We start from the raw sequence: 14,911 nt of genomic DNA, 5'->3' as shown, positions 1-14,911 counted from the left end.
CCCTAGTTCCCTAGATCCTCCTTCTCAACATTTTTAAATATGCGCACCAAGTTTGCCTTTTTCCAATCATCTGGGACCTCTCCCAATCACCATGAGTTTTCAAAGATGATGGCCAATGGCTCTGCAATCACATCAGCCAACTCCCTCAGCATCCTGGGATGCATCCTGTCTGGCCCCATATATATCCAGCTTTTCTAAATAGTCCCTAACCTATTCTTTCACCATTGTTGGCTGTGTACCTCCTCCCCAAACTGTGCTGTTTGGCGCAGTAGTCTGGGAGCTGACCTGACCTGTGAAGACTAATAAATGTGAAAAATGCATTCAATACTTCAGCCTTTTCTGCATCCTCTGTGTATGAAGCAATAGTGTTATCTCAATACAGATAATATGATAAAAATAATCTCTGCTTAAGATCAAGCACCAATTGTCTTGACTATTAATTTTGATTTTTTATAATAGGCACTGAAGTTCCTGCCTCACATGTGAGTCCTAGTGCTACATTTACATATGAATGGAAGGTGCAAGAAGATGCAGGTCCCACCCAGGAAGATCCAGACTGTATTACCTGGCTCTATTTTTCAGCTACTGATACAGTCAAAGACACCAATGCTGGCCTTGTGGGCCCTCTCTTAGTCTGCAGAAAAGGATCTCTGCTCCCCTCTGGGAAACAGGTCAGTCAGAGAGAAAAAAATTAAAGTCTTCATATAATGTTAACCCAATCTGCTTTCACTTCCTGAACTGTGCCATTGAGAGCCTGCCAAGGTAAAGCATACTATTGCAGGGGAAGAGATACTTGGTGGAACATGGTATGGGCTAAAATCACTAGTTCAAATCCCACTCAGGTAGTACAGATCTGCCGCTGGAATACTCCCTGACTTGGACCCCTAGCTGGCAAGACTTGGAAGAAAGGTCAGTGATGTGAATGGTACAGATTACGAGGGACTTTCATTCCTAGAGGAGGTACCTTTATGTCCACAGTGGCCAGCTAGTCTGTATGGCCCTACGCTAGGTAATGCAGGCAGAAAGCTTTCAGATCTTTATGGGAAGTTATATTCATAAAACCTGCATGCACATAGGACTTTTACTGTCCCAATTAAGTTTATTCAGTTGTCTTTTTTTTATTTTGTATTGGTTCTTCTCCACAGAAAAATGTAGACAAGGAGTTCATCCTACTTGCTACAGTATTTGATGAGAATCTGAGCTGGTACTTGAATGAAAATATTTTGATGTTTATAATAAATCCTGACAACATAGACAAAGAAGATGAAGACTTCCAAGAGTCCAACAAAATGCACTGTAAGGGCTTATATTTAACTCTTTTATCACAACTAGATCAGCAAATGTGTTATATGGCAAATCATCACTATTGCAAGCCTTCACTGAATTCATATTCTAGTAACAATACCATGTGCTGAACTGTACTTGTAATTTCAACATAAAAACATGCATGGGTTGGACCATTTAGAAAACTTAGCTACTTTTTATAGCTCATTTTGTTTTCATCTAGATTATGGACAATATGTTGTGCTATGGTTTAACAAGCCATATTTGCAGAAAAAAGCAGGTTAAATTGCTTAAACAATAAACATTACTGTATTTACCTGAATCCAAGATGAATCTATTGTTAACTCTATCTTATTCTCCCGGGACCTTGAGAATCAACTAGTCCTTCCTCTTTCACGAAGTACTGCAAGCTGAATTTTGCTTTTAGTGATACCTGTGCAATCTCTTGTGCCTTGAAATTAAGCCCTTGGTGCCATTTGTGCAGTTAAGCCAGCAGGGCTGTTCTTAAGTAGAGAAAGGGAAGAGATGGGTTAGGGGAGGTTATATATTCACATTTGCTTTACATCTCAGAATCATAGTCTTGACTGATACACAGTGACTTTTCAAGGAATAGGCTCATAAAAACAAAACCCTGAATAGAGCAAATTCCAATACAGTTGATAAAGTGACAGATTGTGAATCAATTTCCAAGCAAATAAAGAAGTGATTCAACTGTGCTGAATACTTTTCTCTTTTTTAAATGGATCTTAAAAGTTACATTTATTGATTCTGCAGTCCTAAAATGAGAACTAATGATATTAATGATACCTTTGCTGTCAGGAGTGGACATGTTGTAACTTGACTGGCACATGAAATAAGAAGAGATGCATCACAGAATGAATTATATGCATTAATCAGGATATTTCTGCTTTTCATGATTCTCCTGCAGCCATCAATGGATACATGTATGGAAACCAACCTGGCCTTACGATGTGTAAGGGAAACACAGTTTCTTGGCATTTGATCGGCTTGGGATCAGAAGTTGACATCCATGGGATATACTTTTCAGAAAACACATTCCTAACCAAAGGAACAAGGAGGGACACAGCAAACCTGTTTCCACATACGTCTCTCACAGCAATTATGAAGCCTGACTCTGAAGGTGAGCGGTGATGACCACTGTTACTGTGCTTTCTGTTTATTCTGCACACTGTGGTATTGCTTCTGGCATAGAGGCATATCATAACAAAAGCCATGTTTCTTGCTTAGAGCAGAAAATTTTGTTCGTTTTTTCTGCCAATGATACCTGAATCACTGGTGGTCAGGAGAGCCCTTCCTATTTTAGGGTTAAACTGAGAGTTTACAATAAGCCCTGTGAAAGTTGTGGGTAGATTTTAGGGAAAGAATCATACCTTTGGGCAAACAGTTTCTTTCCCTGTTCCTGTTTTTTGCTGGATCTCTAGCAATTGATTACCACCTCTAAATCTCTCTGCATCTGCTGAGCTATGCTAGCCAGGATATAGGTAGAGGAGCTGAGTCAGGACTCCATGCATCTCTCACCCCTCTCTAACTATTTCCTGCCTTGCTTGAGAAGAAATAATTATGCACACCCAAGCCCTTCTACACAAACCCCTTAGGTGTGAGGAGACTATGCAATGACATTATAGGAAATGGTAGGAGGCTGAATTTTCTTGCATTTGTCTGGCAGCATAGGTTGGACCATTTGAACAAAGCCAAAGGTGCTAGGTAAAGAGATGGGTCTGCAAAGGACTGTTATGAAGTGATACATGAAAGAAACTGTATGAAAACCATGACTTAAGGGAATATTGCTTAAGGCAGAACATCATGCCTATGGGATAGGGGCACCTATAATGCAAGGCCTTGATTGTAAACACTCTTAGGCCCCTCTAGACATTATATTTATGCCATGATGAATGTATAGGTTAGAACATTTTTATGGCTGGCTTGCATGGTGCCTTAACTGAACGTGTGGCAGGTCTGGGGCTTCCCTGTGGTTAGAGCTGACACTCATTTGCTTGTTGGTCTCAACCCTGGGACCATGCTGCGGCTTTGAGCCAGTCCCAGGACTGCACCTGGAGATGCTAAGCTGTGTCTGCCGAGCTTTCTGCTGGCAACTAGTTGAAAGGGCACAATTGAGATCTGATCCCAAAATCATGCTTCCTGCCATGCACGTATCCTGCCATGCAACGATCAGATCTCATCACACTTTTAATTGAACATGTGTCACAGGCCTTGGAAATTAAATTACCTGTATTACTGGGATTAGTCCCGATGGTCAAAGAGCTTATATCTTGTAAGACCTTACAGTCCACACCTCAAATCAAACTGTGTACACTCTAAAACAGTAAAGATTACATACATTGACAAATCAGTTTTCAAGCTCTGCAGCTTTCCTTTTTCATTTCCTTCTTTCTTATACAAACTCTCTTTAGGGGTTTTTGAAGTGGAGTGCCTCACAACAGATCATTATCTGGGGGGCATGAAACAGAAATACAAAGTGGAAAAATGCCATTGGTGGAATGTGGATCCATCCTTATATTTGCATGAAAAGACTTACTACATTGCTGCAGTGGAACTGGAATGGGACTATTCGCCCAACAGGACATGGGAACATGAGAGGCATGAATTCCATGATGAAAGGTAATGTGGAATATACCAGTCATTAGTATGTTTGAGTGCATGTGTGAAACAGGGATCACCTACACCTGTTTGTAACAATGACCTCATGAAACTGAGGCAGACAATGAGACTTATTTGTGTCGTAGTATTGTAGAAAACTTCCTGAAGGACAACTACACTTCCAAATACACCTAGACACTGCATGTCCACGAGCTGTTTATACATATAAATAAGATACTTGATGTTGTGTGCTATTAAGTGTTCATATATTGTATTTACAATGCATAATGCAGTTAATATCACCTGCCATTTTTACACTTCATTAGTCCCGGTCCCTGGCAGTTCTCAGTCCCTGCGGATACTGTGAGCTAATTCCAGCCTTGGGGACACTTACTGGCTGTTCTATTCTACAGGGTTTCCTCTTTCTTTTACCTTTAGTGGTTTTTTTAACTCGGCAGAAATCTGTATCAATTTTGCTAAGAGCTGGCCAAACCCAAATGTCTCAATTCAGCAAGCTATTTAAAAAGGGACTGATTACAGTGGACCTGACTGACTTATTACTGAGACCTAACTTTATTCATGCATAGCTGGGAAAAACTGGGTCTGAGGCTACAAACAGATGTTTCAGTTGTTGTGGCACCAGTTGGGCTCTCATAAATCTCACCACACTTCACCTTTCAAAGTGTGTTTAGAGAGTAGGATGTACTGCTACCCTTTGGTGGGCATAGGGCAGGGAGGAGGGTGGGGTCTCTGCTGGGATTGCCCAGCCTGCCCATTCCTGCCTATCCTCCCAGTGTTGAACCTTTCACCCACCTCACTTTCCTCTTTTTCAAACTTGAAGCAGAGCCTGGAGAATGTGGGCAGCCCTGGGCTGAGGGAGTCACCCCTTCTGTGGCCTCACTGAGCTACTTGGTCCCAAGCACCACTTAGTCCCACAACCACACCCCAGTCCTGACAGCAGTTGGAGTGGCCCAGAGGCTACCACTAGCTCCTGGCTCCACCAAGCTCACCTTTCCCACCACGCCCTAATGAGTCTGGGCCACTGCATTAGCTTTCCAAGACAGCATTCTCCAGGGCCTGTTCTCTACTGGGCTCCAGGCAGAATTATTTGAGTTCCCCAACTTTTTTTATGTTTAATTATGAGTGAGAATGAGTTCTGTATGGCAGGTGCTCTTCAACAGTGCATTCAGCCAATATTTGTGCCACAACCATAGACATCTACTGCAACAGAGTGGGACAGCCTGTTAATTGGTATTGTCATGCAAGCATTTATGGCATTTGTTTAATTAAATCTTTTTGTGTCACAACAAAGGCAGTGTCTGTTCATAGCCTGAGTGCTGCAGTCCTTGTGAGTTCTGCAGTGATTCTGGTTTTTTTGCAGTGGCTTTATATTTACCCAGAGATCTAGTGTATATTGAAAATACTGCTTTATTTTGCTTAACTGAGCAGGAATATCAACCGAAGGATCAAAAGATCCTAAGGAAATATGAAAGAAAGAGGGACTTACTGTATCTTCAAATTGATCTTCTATTTTCCACAGCCCCGGCAATCCATTTTTAAGTAAAGGTGATAGGTTCATTGGCTCGAAGTACAAGAAAGCTGTATATCGGGAATACACTGACAGTTCATTCAGTACTCCCAAAGAAAGGGCAGAGGAGGAAGAGCATCTGGAAATTCTAGGTATGATTGTCATGTTCAAGCTTGGATCTGGCAGAAGTGCAGACTCTACCACCACAATAGTCATGTCTGGTCTACAAGTAAAACTGAACAATATGTGGAATAGCGCCTGATTCTACTCGCACTAGTATAGTATGTAGACTTCCATGGGATTGCTTCTGACTTCTATTAATGCAAAATAATACCAAATCAGTGCTTGTGTTAGAAGGGATTCCTGGTTTACAGTTGCTCAAATTATAGAGCAGGACTTTCAAATTTGGCCTAAAGTTCAGCAGCCAAATTCACATTGAATTTGGTGGCATCTTTTGAAGATACCTATTTAGATGCCTAATTTCTGATCCAGTATAACCTCATAAATCTGTTTTTCAAAATTCTGGAAATTCTCAAAAATCTAGCACTTTTAAAAATATGCTACATTGGCTGGTCCAGGAGCAGTGGCTGCACGCAGAGAGTGGGTGACGAATGGTGGTGGATGGCAAGCTTCCCCCTCTGCACCTGTGGAGGAGAGGTATGGGGAAGTGGCAGGCGGTTGTGGAGCAGTGGCTGCATGCAAAACAGTGGTACGGGCTGGTGGATGGAGGCAACAGCCACTGCATGCAAGCTTGCAAGCTTCCCCCTCCACATCTGAAGGAAGAAACTTTTTTATGTTTCAGAAATCCAGAATTTTCAAATTTCCAGCAGGTGCTTGGTCCCAAAGATGCCAGATTTATGAGGTTATATGGTGCTGTGTTTGGAAGTGTTGGCAAGAATGCACAGTAGTTACACCTCCTAGCTTCAATGAGCCTTTGGTTGAAGTTATCAACTGTTTCTTAAATTATATCACACACACCTGTCATCTCGTACTCTATTCTTTAGGCTAGAATTCTTTAAAAGAAAAGATGGCAGACCTTAAAAGAATGCTTCCAGATGTTTTTAAAGGACAAGGTTTGGATTTAGTGGATTATAACAGGGAAATAAAGCCTACAAATGCCCTGTTTCTGCAGTGATTCAGGACCTAAAATGATTGTACACACGCACATTGGTTGTTCAATCTTCTCTTCACACGTTTGTAGTGACCAGTTCTCACCAATTTTATGGGGGGGGTGGTTCTGAGCAATCTGATAGGGTACACACATCCCCAACTCTTTTTGTTGCACCTTTGCACTAACACGATGTTCTCTTTTTTACTGTTGTGACCAGCTGTAATGTCAAAAAAAAATCCTTTCTGTTCACTCCGACAGGGCCATTACTACTTGCGAATATGGGAGATAAAATTAAAATTGTTTTTAAGAACATGGCTTCAAGATCTTATTCTATACATGCCCATGGAGTGAAAACGGAGAGCTCCACTGTTTCTGTAACTAACCCAGGTAACAAAGCCATTTACCCTGTTGCTGTAACAGCAAACTTCAGGGTTTATTTTTCATAAGATTCAAGCTGTTCATCCTTGAATAAAGACTCCACTTTTACTTAGCCAAGTGGCTAGTTTTCATATGAATAAAACAAATTACATTAATTTCAGTGAACTATAGGCAATTAATGCTTATTTACACTTAACAATTAATATACTATATTTAATCAAATCCAAGACAAGTCCCTCCTCCCTACCCCTTTCCCTCTCCCTCCCTCCCTCTTTTCCACTGCTTACCCCTTAGTTGTGGCTCTGGCTCCAGCCAGGCAGCAGCAGTTGTGGTGCTGGCAGCCCCCACCCTGGCTCTGCTGGGGTTGGGGCAAGAACTGGTGCTGCTGTAAGTGCCTGACCAGGCAGGAGCCAGAGCCACAATATATTCTCAGAGCTGCATCAGAGGGTACTATGGCGGAGAACAGCAGAGAGGGGTGCCAGGTAGCAAGAGGCAGTTCCCTGTTACCTGCCCCCCTACCACTGCTTTTCCTGCTGCAGTAGTGAGGAGAAATCATTAAGATGACCCTTTGCTAATCAGATTCTATACATGGAAAACTATTAACGAATTTACAAATTTCCTATGTATAGAATCTAATTATTAGGGGGCAAATATGGTATTAAAGTGAATCTTAACACAGTGCCAGGTCCGGCAGTCTCTTTGTAGTCCTCGAGTTGGCCTGTCTTAAGGTTATCATTATTAACCTTAATCTGTGCAATCTGTTTATTATTTCATAAATTATTCTGGATTTTCTGTATGGAATATAGTTATTTTTCTAAAAGGTAGTAAAATGGGACAGCAAGATCACACAAGACGATTTGAGCAAGACAGTTAATGGATCTACTATAGAGAAACAATAATAGAGACCTGGCCAGAACTGGACTCAGGAAAAGGAAGTTCAAGGTCGCAAACTGAGATATCATCTGTTTCAGAATAAGTTGTTAAATTATTTGTTTGCAGGGCAAAGTCTATGTTATGTATTAGGTTGATTGTTAAAAAAAAATCCTGTAAGGCACAATGTGTTTGTGAAGGAAGAAATAGGTTAAGAAAAAGAAAAAAAAGACTGACTTGATGTAAGAACCTTGACGAGCTCCTTTGAATCATTTTTCATCAACCTCTGAGACTAAATGAGTTTTTCTAGAGGAGAGGGGCACAAATATTTCAACATCTATTTAATTTAGGTGAAACGGAAACATACATCTGGAAAATTCCTGAGAGATCTGCTTCTGGGAAAGGAGACCCACATTGTATCCCTTGGGCTTATTACTCAGCTGTGGATATAGTCAAGGTACATTTTAGTGGCAGTTATTCAAGCTGTTTTTTGATTCCACACAATATCTTCCAGTGAAAGGGAAAAGAACTTGGCACTTTTCCATTTTCTGTTTCCTCCATTAAAAGTAAATCCCTTGTTCTACATTCCAATTTGGTTAGGTTTCTTACTTTAATGGACATAGTACCAACAGGGCACTTAGTATGGAATTAGCGAACAGCATTACTCCATCTTTTCCCTCTGTGTTCCTGCTGCTGTGTACAGTTAACCTTAATTAATTTTTAAAGCAATCATCTTATGAAGTCCTTGAAAGCCAAAGAATCTATTCCCTTAATTTTGGTCACCATGGAGCAAGCATCTAATTGGTTATTTGCATGGGAAAATGCCACATGCAACTGTGATAAATAAGCATACACATTAAGGACACAGTTCTGCAAAACACATTCTGCAAGTGCAGGCCTTGGTGTGGATGTGTGTGTGAATTCAGCTTACCCCTCTTATTCAGGTTTCACACATTTTTAGGTCAAATCTTCAATATATATTTTATCCAAAAACAAGTACAAAGAAATTGTAGCTCAGAAGCAGAATTTGTGGGGTGGGAGGAAGGAAAAGCAAGACATGAAGATTAAAATGTTCCTCTCTAGCAACAGCAGGAGAAATGCCTGCCGTTCATGCTCCATCGTACTTTTAGGTTATTGGCTGCCTACAGATGAATAACCCTTCTATTTATATGATGTTTCCTTATTTAACTGTCAAGTATAGAATCATAGAAAGGCAGGATTAGAGGGTACCTAAGGAGGTCATCTAGTCCAACCTCCTTCCCGCTCAAAGCAGGACCATCCCCAACTAGATCATCCCAGCCAAAGCTTTGTCAAGTCTTAAAAACTTCCAGGGATGGAGCTTCCACCACCTCTCTGGGTAACCTGTTCCAGTATTTTTTTACTAGCCTCCTAGGGAGAAAATTCTTCCTAATATCTAACCTAAAGTTCCCTTGCTGCAACTTTGATACCATTGCTCCTTGTTCTGTCACCTGCCACCATTGATAGCTCCATCCTCTTTTAAACTCCCCTTCAGGTACTTGAAGGCTGCTTTTAAATCCCCGCTAAGTTTTCTTTTCTCTAGACTAAATAAGCTCAGTTCCCTCAGTCTTTTCTCATAAATCACATCCCGCAACCCCTTCACCATTTTTGTTATCCTCTGCTAGACTCTCTCCAACTTGTTCACATCCTTTCTGTAGTGGGCAGCCCAAAACTGAACACAGTACTCCAGATGGGGCCTCACCAGTACTGAATATAAGGGAATAATAGGCACACTGTTGTGTAACGGGCACACTGTTGGCTCATATTCACCTTATTGTCCATTGTAACCCCATGTCCTTTTCTGCAGAGCTGCTGCCCAGCCAGTCAGCCCCCAGCCTGTACTGGCGCATGGGATTGTTCCATCCTAAGCGCAGGACTTTGCACTTGTCCTCGTTGAACCCCATGAGATTCTTTTTGGCCCCATCCTCCAATTTGTCTAAGTCACTCTGAATCCTAGCCCTATGCTCCAGCATATCTATTACTCCCCCCAGCTTGATGTCATCTGCAGACTTGCTGAGGGTGCGCTCCCTGCCATCTTCCAGGTCATTGATGTAGACCTTGAACAAAACCAGCCCCAGGACCAACCCCTGGGGCACTCCACTTGATACTGGCTGCCAACTAGACAGCGAGCCATTGATTACTACTCTCTGAGCCCAGTGCTCCAGCCAGTTATCTATCTACCTTACGGTCCGTTCATCCAGCCCATATTTCCTTAGCTTGCCTGCGAGAACACTGTGGGAGACCGTATCAGAAGCCTTGCTAAAATCAAGGTACACCACATCCACTGGTCTCCCTGCATCCATGGAGCCAGTCATCTCATCATAGAAGGCAATCAGGTTGGTCAGGCATGACTTGTCCTTGGTGAATCCATGCTGACTCTTCCTAATCACCCTTTTCTCTTCCAAGGGCTTAGAAATGAATTCCTTGAGAATCTTTCCATGATTTTTCCAGGGACTGAGGGGAGGCTGACTGGTCTGTGATTCCCTGGATCCTCCTTCTTCCCTTTCTTAAATATGGGCACTATGTTTGCCCTTTCCCAGTCAGCCAGCACCTCTCCTGATTACCACAAGTTTTCAAAGATGATGGCCAGTGGCTCTACATCACATCAGCCAACTCCCTCAGCACCCTTGGGTGCATCCCATCCAGCCCCATGGACTTGTACGCATCCAGCTTTTCTAAGTAGTCTCTAACCTGTTCTTTCAGTACTGAGGGTTCCTCACCTCCTCCCCATACTGTGCTGCCTTGTGCAGTAGTCTGGGAGCTGATCTTTCATAGATTCGTTAGTAGATTGTTAGGGGCTGGAAGGGACCTTGCAGATCATCTGGTCCAGTTCCCCCCCACCCAGGTGTAGGCCGGAAGACAACTAGGGTTAGGTGACCCAGCAAGGTGACTGTCCAGTCGCCTTTTGAAAACCTCTAGGGTAGGTGACTGCACCATCTCTGGAGGGAGTTATTCCACAGTCTGGACACCCTGACTGTGAAGGAGTTTTTCCTTGCCTGTGAAGACTAAGGCAAAAAAGGCATTGAGCATTTCAGCCTTTTCTGCATCCTCTGTCACAAATTTGCCTCCCCCATTCAGTAAGGGACCCACACTTTCTCCAATCCTCCTCTTGCTACATACATATTTGTAGAAGCCCTTCTTGTTACTCTTCACATCCCTTGCTAGCAGCAACTACAATTGCACTTTGGCCTTCCTGACTTCATCCTTGCATGGCCGAGCAATGCTCTTATATTCTTCCTTAGTTATTTGTCCAAATTTCTACTTCTTATAAGCTTCCTTTTTGTGAACTAATTTACTGAAGAGTTCTCTGCTAAGGCAAGCTGGTCATCAGCCATACTTGTTAGTCTTCCTGCACCCAGCTCCTCCCCCTCCTCCCTCTGCCCCGCAGTTTGGTTTCCTAGGACATCCTGTCCAGGAGTTCCCTGAGTGAGTCAAAGTCTGTTTTTCTGAAGTCCAGTATCCTTATTCTGCTGCTCTCTAGCCTTCCTTTCCTCAGGATCCTGAACTCAATCATTGTGTGGTCACTGCTGCCCAAGCTGCCATCCACTACTGTGTTCCCACCAATTCTTCCTTGTTTGTGAACAGCAGGTCAAGGCATGGCCCCTAGTTGGCTGCTCCAGCACTTGCACCAAGAAGTTGTCCCCAGTACTCTCCAAAAACTTCCTGGATCGCCTGCACACCACTGTATTGCCCTCCCACCAGATGTCAGGGTGACTGAGAACCAAGCGTGTGATTGAGATTGTTAAAAACTAACAACTCCCTGCCCCCCCAATCATAGTACTTATATTACTGAGACTAAAGACACTTTGGCTTACTCGCATGTGAAAATTTTGTTTCTTTATATTTTCAGGATACCTTCAGTGGATTGATAGGAACACTTGTTGTCTGTTCTGGCCGTTATTTGCCATCATTTCAGTTGCAAAAGAAAGTTCAGTTTGCTCTTCTTTTTATGGTTTTTGATGAAAATGAGTCTTGGTACTTGGATGAAAATATCCAAACCTATTCTCCCAATCCAGACCAAGTGAACAAAGAGGATGAGGAATTCCTTGAAAGCAATAAAATGCATGGTATGCTTCCTCATTTCATTAATACAAATCTGAAACCTATGTGCCTGGAAGACACTGCAGACTCCTGCAATACTTGCATGTGCGGACTTTCTAATCTTCAATTATTAAGGTTCCCCCCTACAACCCTTAGTAACTTAAGTCTGTGCCTATCCCATGGGCATGAAAGCACTGAAACAAAATTATTTAGTAAAGGGAAAAAAAAAAGCTAATAAAAAGCATATCCAGGTTGAAATCTTGATACCCAAGTTTAAACAAACAGATTGCTATTTTGTTCTACTATCAGCTCAATCCCAAAATGTATTGAGCATCTCTTCATAAACCTCATCTCTTAAAAGAATTTCATAGGAATTAGGGGTGTCCAAGGCCTTCTGTTGGTATCATCAGAACCAATTATGTCTCCTTATTCCTTAAGAGATGGGGCATTGCATGTCTACTTAAATGCACCAAGTTAAAATAGTTCCTCCCAGTAGCCTTAAGTTCTCAAATTTAATCTGCCATATAAGCCTAGATAACAACAAAGCCAAATGTGTATGTGTTTTTTTTCCCCTCTTCCTCTAGCCATCAATGGGAAAGTGTTTGGAAACTTGCATGGTCTTACAATGCATGTTGGAGATAAAGTAAACTGGTATCTGATGGGAATGGGGAATGAAGTGGATATCCATACAGCTCATTTCCACGGCCACAGTTTTGAGTATAAGGTAAAAGTTCCTATTATGTTGGTTTCTTGTTGTTTTTTCTCTTATGCTGGTTACTCCTCGAATATACACTTCTTTTGAAGAATAAGGTAACAGTCCTGTAGCTTGAAGTAATGTTTTATATAAAACTAATATATGAACAATGTAATCTTAGAGAGAGACCTATGGATACTTGATGGTAGGATTTAGTGTATAAACTTCACATAATTTTGTGACTTTTTATCGTTATGGTAATAACCATTACCATGGTCATAATGCTCAAATGATAATTATGCTTTCACCCACTCCAGTGTATGACCTATTATTGCAGCACTGTGGCTAGAAACAGTGGATCAACTGTAGTGGAACATCCTGTCACAGCTGATCTATTTTATTAGGTGAAACAAACATTGCTTATTATGTATTTGTGCAGCAGCCCAATGTGGTAAAAGGGACCAGATGTTCCCTTTGCCAGCCAATTCCAGGTTCCCTGCCTACCCCTTGTTGGAACCCATGCTGACCTGCCCCTCCAGGTGAAGCCCAGGTTAGAACAGGTCCTGACTCTGAAGTGTGGGAGCCAGCGAGTCCCTAAGCAACCTGTGCCTCCCTGTTGGCACCTACACCAATCCAATGCTGCACCTGGAGGCACAGGTCACTGCGGATCCCAGCCTCAAGGCACGAGGCACAGGGCACTGGGAATTCTCTGACTCCTACAACACCCTGCACCACTCAGGTCTGCGTCTCCACCAATGGAGAAGGCCCAGGGTTCCCTACTTAAGGAAACATACCCAAGAGATACCAGAAGGGTGTCTTTAAGTAGGAAGCCCTGGGTTTTCCCTGCTCACTGAAATGTATCCAGATTCCCTAGAGTGACTCTCTGTAAGCAGGGGAGGCCAGGCAGGCCCTCCAGGAGCATGAGGGGCTGGCTGCCTGGGAATTCGCTGGTGTGCAGGATTGGGCCCCTCAGCCCTCTAAAGCAGCTGGAGAGGATGGGCAGCTCTGGCTGCCCACTTCCTCCTGCCCCAACCAAAGAGATGTCCACCACAATAGGCTCTTGCAATCCATTAGTAACTTTGCAATTTTGGTCATTTGTGGAGTGATAAAGGGTATAGATGTCCATTTTGCTTCACCTTTGTACCACCATAAAATGTTTATGGCAGCATAAAGGCAAGAAAAGGTGATGCCCATTTCTACCCTACATTATACTTGCAATTAAACTGCTATTCTCACCTTTTTCTTGAAGCGCACAGGACTTTACCGGGCTGATGTTTTTGATCTGTTCCCTGGGACATTTCAAACAGTAGAAATGATTCCAAAGTATCCTGGCTCCTGGCTGCTGCACTGTCATGTGACTGACCACATCCATGCCGGCATGGAAACCACCTATACAGTCCTCCCAAACAAGGTAACTAACAGCTACTGAGCTGATTTCATAGAATAATTAGACCTGTTCAGGATACCACTGACCGCAAGGTATAGCCCTAGCCATAAACAACAGAAAGCTTGGTCCACAGAAAGGAGAGACATGACAGAGCATATGTGTTACAAAGGACTAAATGAAGACCAGTGCAAAGTTCTGTGTTGAGAAGGGGCAAACACAATTGATACTCCAAAAGGAAGGATGCTGATTCTGTGGCTTTAAGTTACCCTTGTGCTCTCCCACTTCTGGCCTCCCAGGCAACCCTAGTGTTTCTAGCGGTACAGATACATGGTGCAATGTGGCACTATGAATGGACACACAACCTAGCTCTGCATAAATTACAGAACTGTATTCTGCCCCTCAGCAGGGCTCATTAAGCCAGGTAGGAGCCCCAGATAACAGAGATGTACCTAGGCCACCTGAGCTCTGCACTGTGCCATGCTATTTTATACCAGAGGGATTCTAGAATGAGGCTCATGGCACCGTATGAAAGATTGGGCTTTAAACGATGGTTATTACAGATTCACACCACACATAAGGTACCTAAAAATATGGGCTCTTCACTGAAAACATACAATATCCTTTTCAGGGGGGAAGAAAACACCTGAATACCTTTTCTATAATATTAGTCTTGCCAATATCTTTAAATCACATGCTACCATTTGCTATAATTACAAGCAAAATTAGAAAAAACACTCGGCTAAGGTCATCTGCATAACCAGTAATTTTTACAAGTCAGAGTTGGCTCGTTTTGGAGGAGATGGCCAAACAAAGGAGTCTAATACATAACTTTAGAAATCATCATTTTGTACAAGGCCAGTTGGTGGTGGTTGTATTTTCCTGGACCTGAAACAAATATAAAGGGAGGAATTTGTGGATAGAGGATATAACTAAGGGCAGGAGTACAAATAACATGAAAATGCTCTTATACTTGGGAGGGCA

General features: G+C 42.6%; 1 protein-coding gene across 1 annotated transcript in view; it reads left to right on the top strand.

The window, feature by feature from the left end:
- Positions 1-14,911, top strand: part of CP (ceruloplasmin) — a 38,827-nt gene that overhangs the window by 22,890 nt on the left and 1,026 nt on the right. Inside the window, exons 9-18 of the mRNA XM_019532566.1 lie at positions 460-671; positions 1,146-1,296; positions 2,213-2,425; positions 3,717-3,924; positions 5,444-5,583; positions 6,801-6,929; positions 8,141-8,247; positions 11,659-11,875; positions 12,434-12,573; positions 13,793-13,954. Coding sequence (XP_019388111.1) covers positions 460-671; positions 1,146-1,296; positions 2,213-2,425; positions 3,717-3,924; positions 5,444-5,583; positions 6,801-6,929; positions 8,141-8,247; positions 11,659-11,875; positions 12,434-12,573; positions 13,793-13,954 — 1,679 coding nt within the window. The remainder of the gene's footprint in view (positions 1-459; positions 672-1,145; positions 1,297-2,212; positions 2,426-3,716; positions 3,925-5,443; positions 5,584-6,800; positions 6,930-8,140; positions 8,248-11,658; positions 11,876-12,433; positions 12,574-13,792; positions 13,955-14,911) is intronic.

Source organism: Crocodylus porosus, unplaced genomic scaffold, assembly GCF_001723895.1.
Source record: "Crocodylus porosus isolate Cpor-Errol unplaced genomic scaffold, CroPor_comp1, whole genome shotgun sequence".
In the NCBI taxonomy this organism is placed as follows: domain Eukaryota; kingdom Metazoa; phylum Chordata; order Crocodylia; family Crocodylidae; genus Crocodylus; species Crocodylus porosus.
Note: the sequence above shows the minus strand (reverse complement) of the source record. Positions and strands in the feature narration are given on the sequence as shown.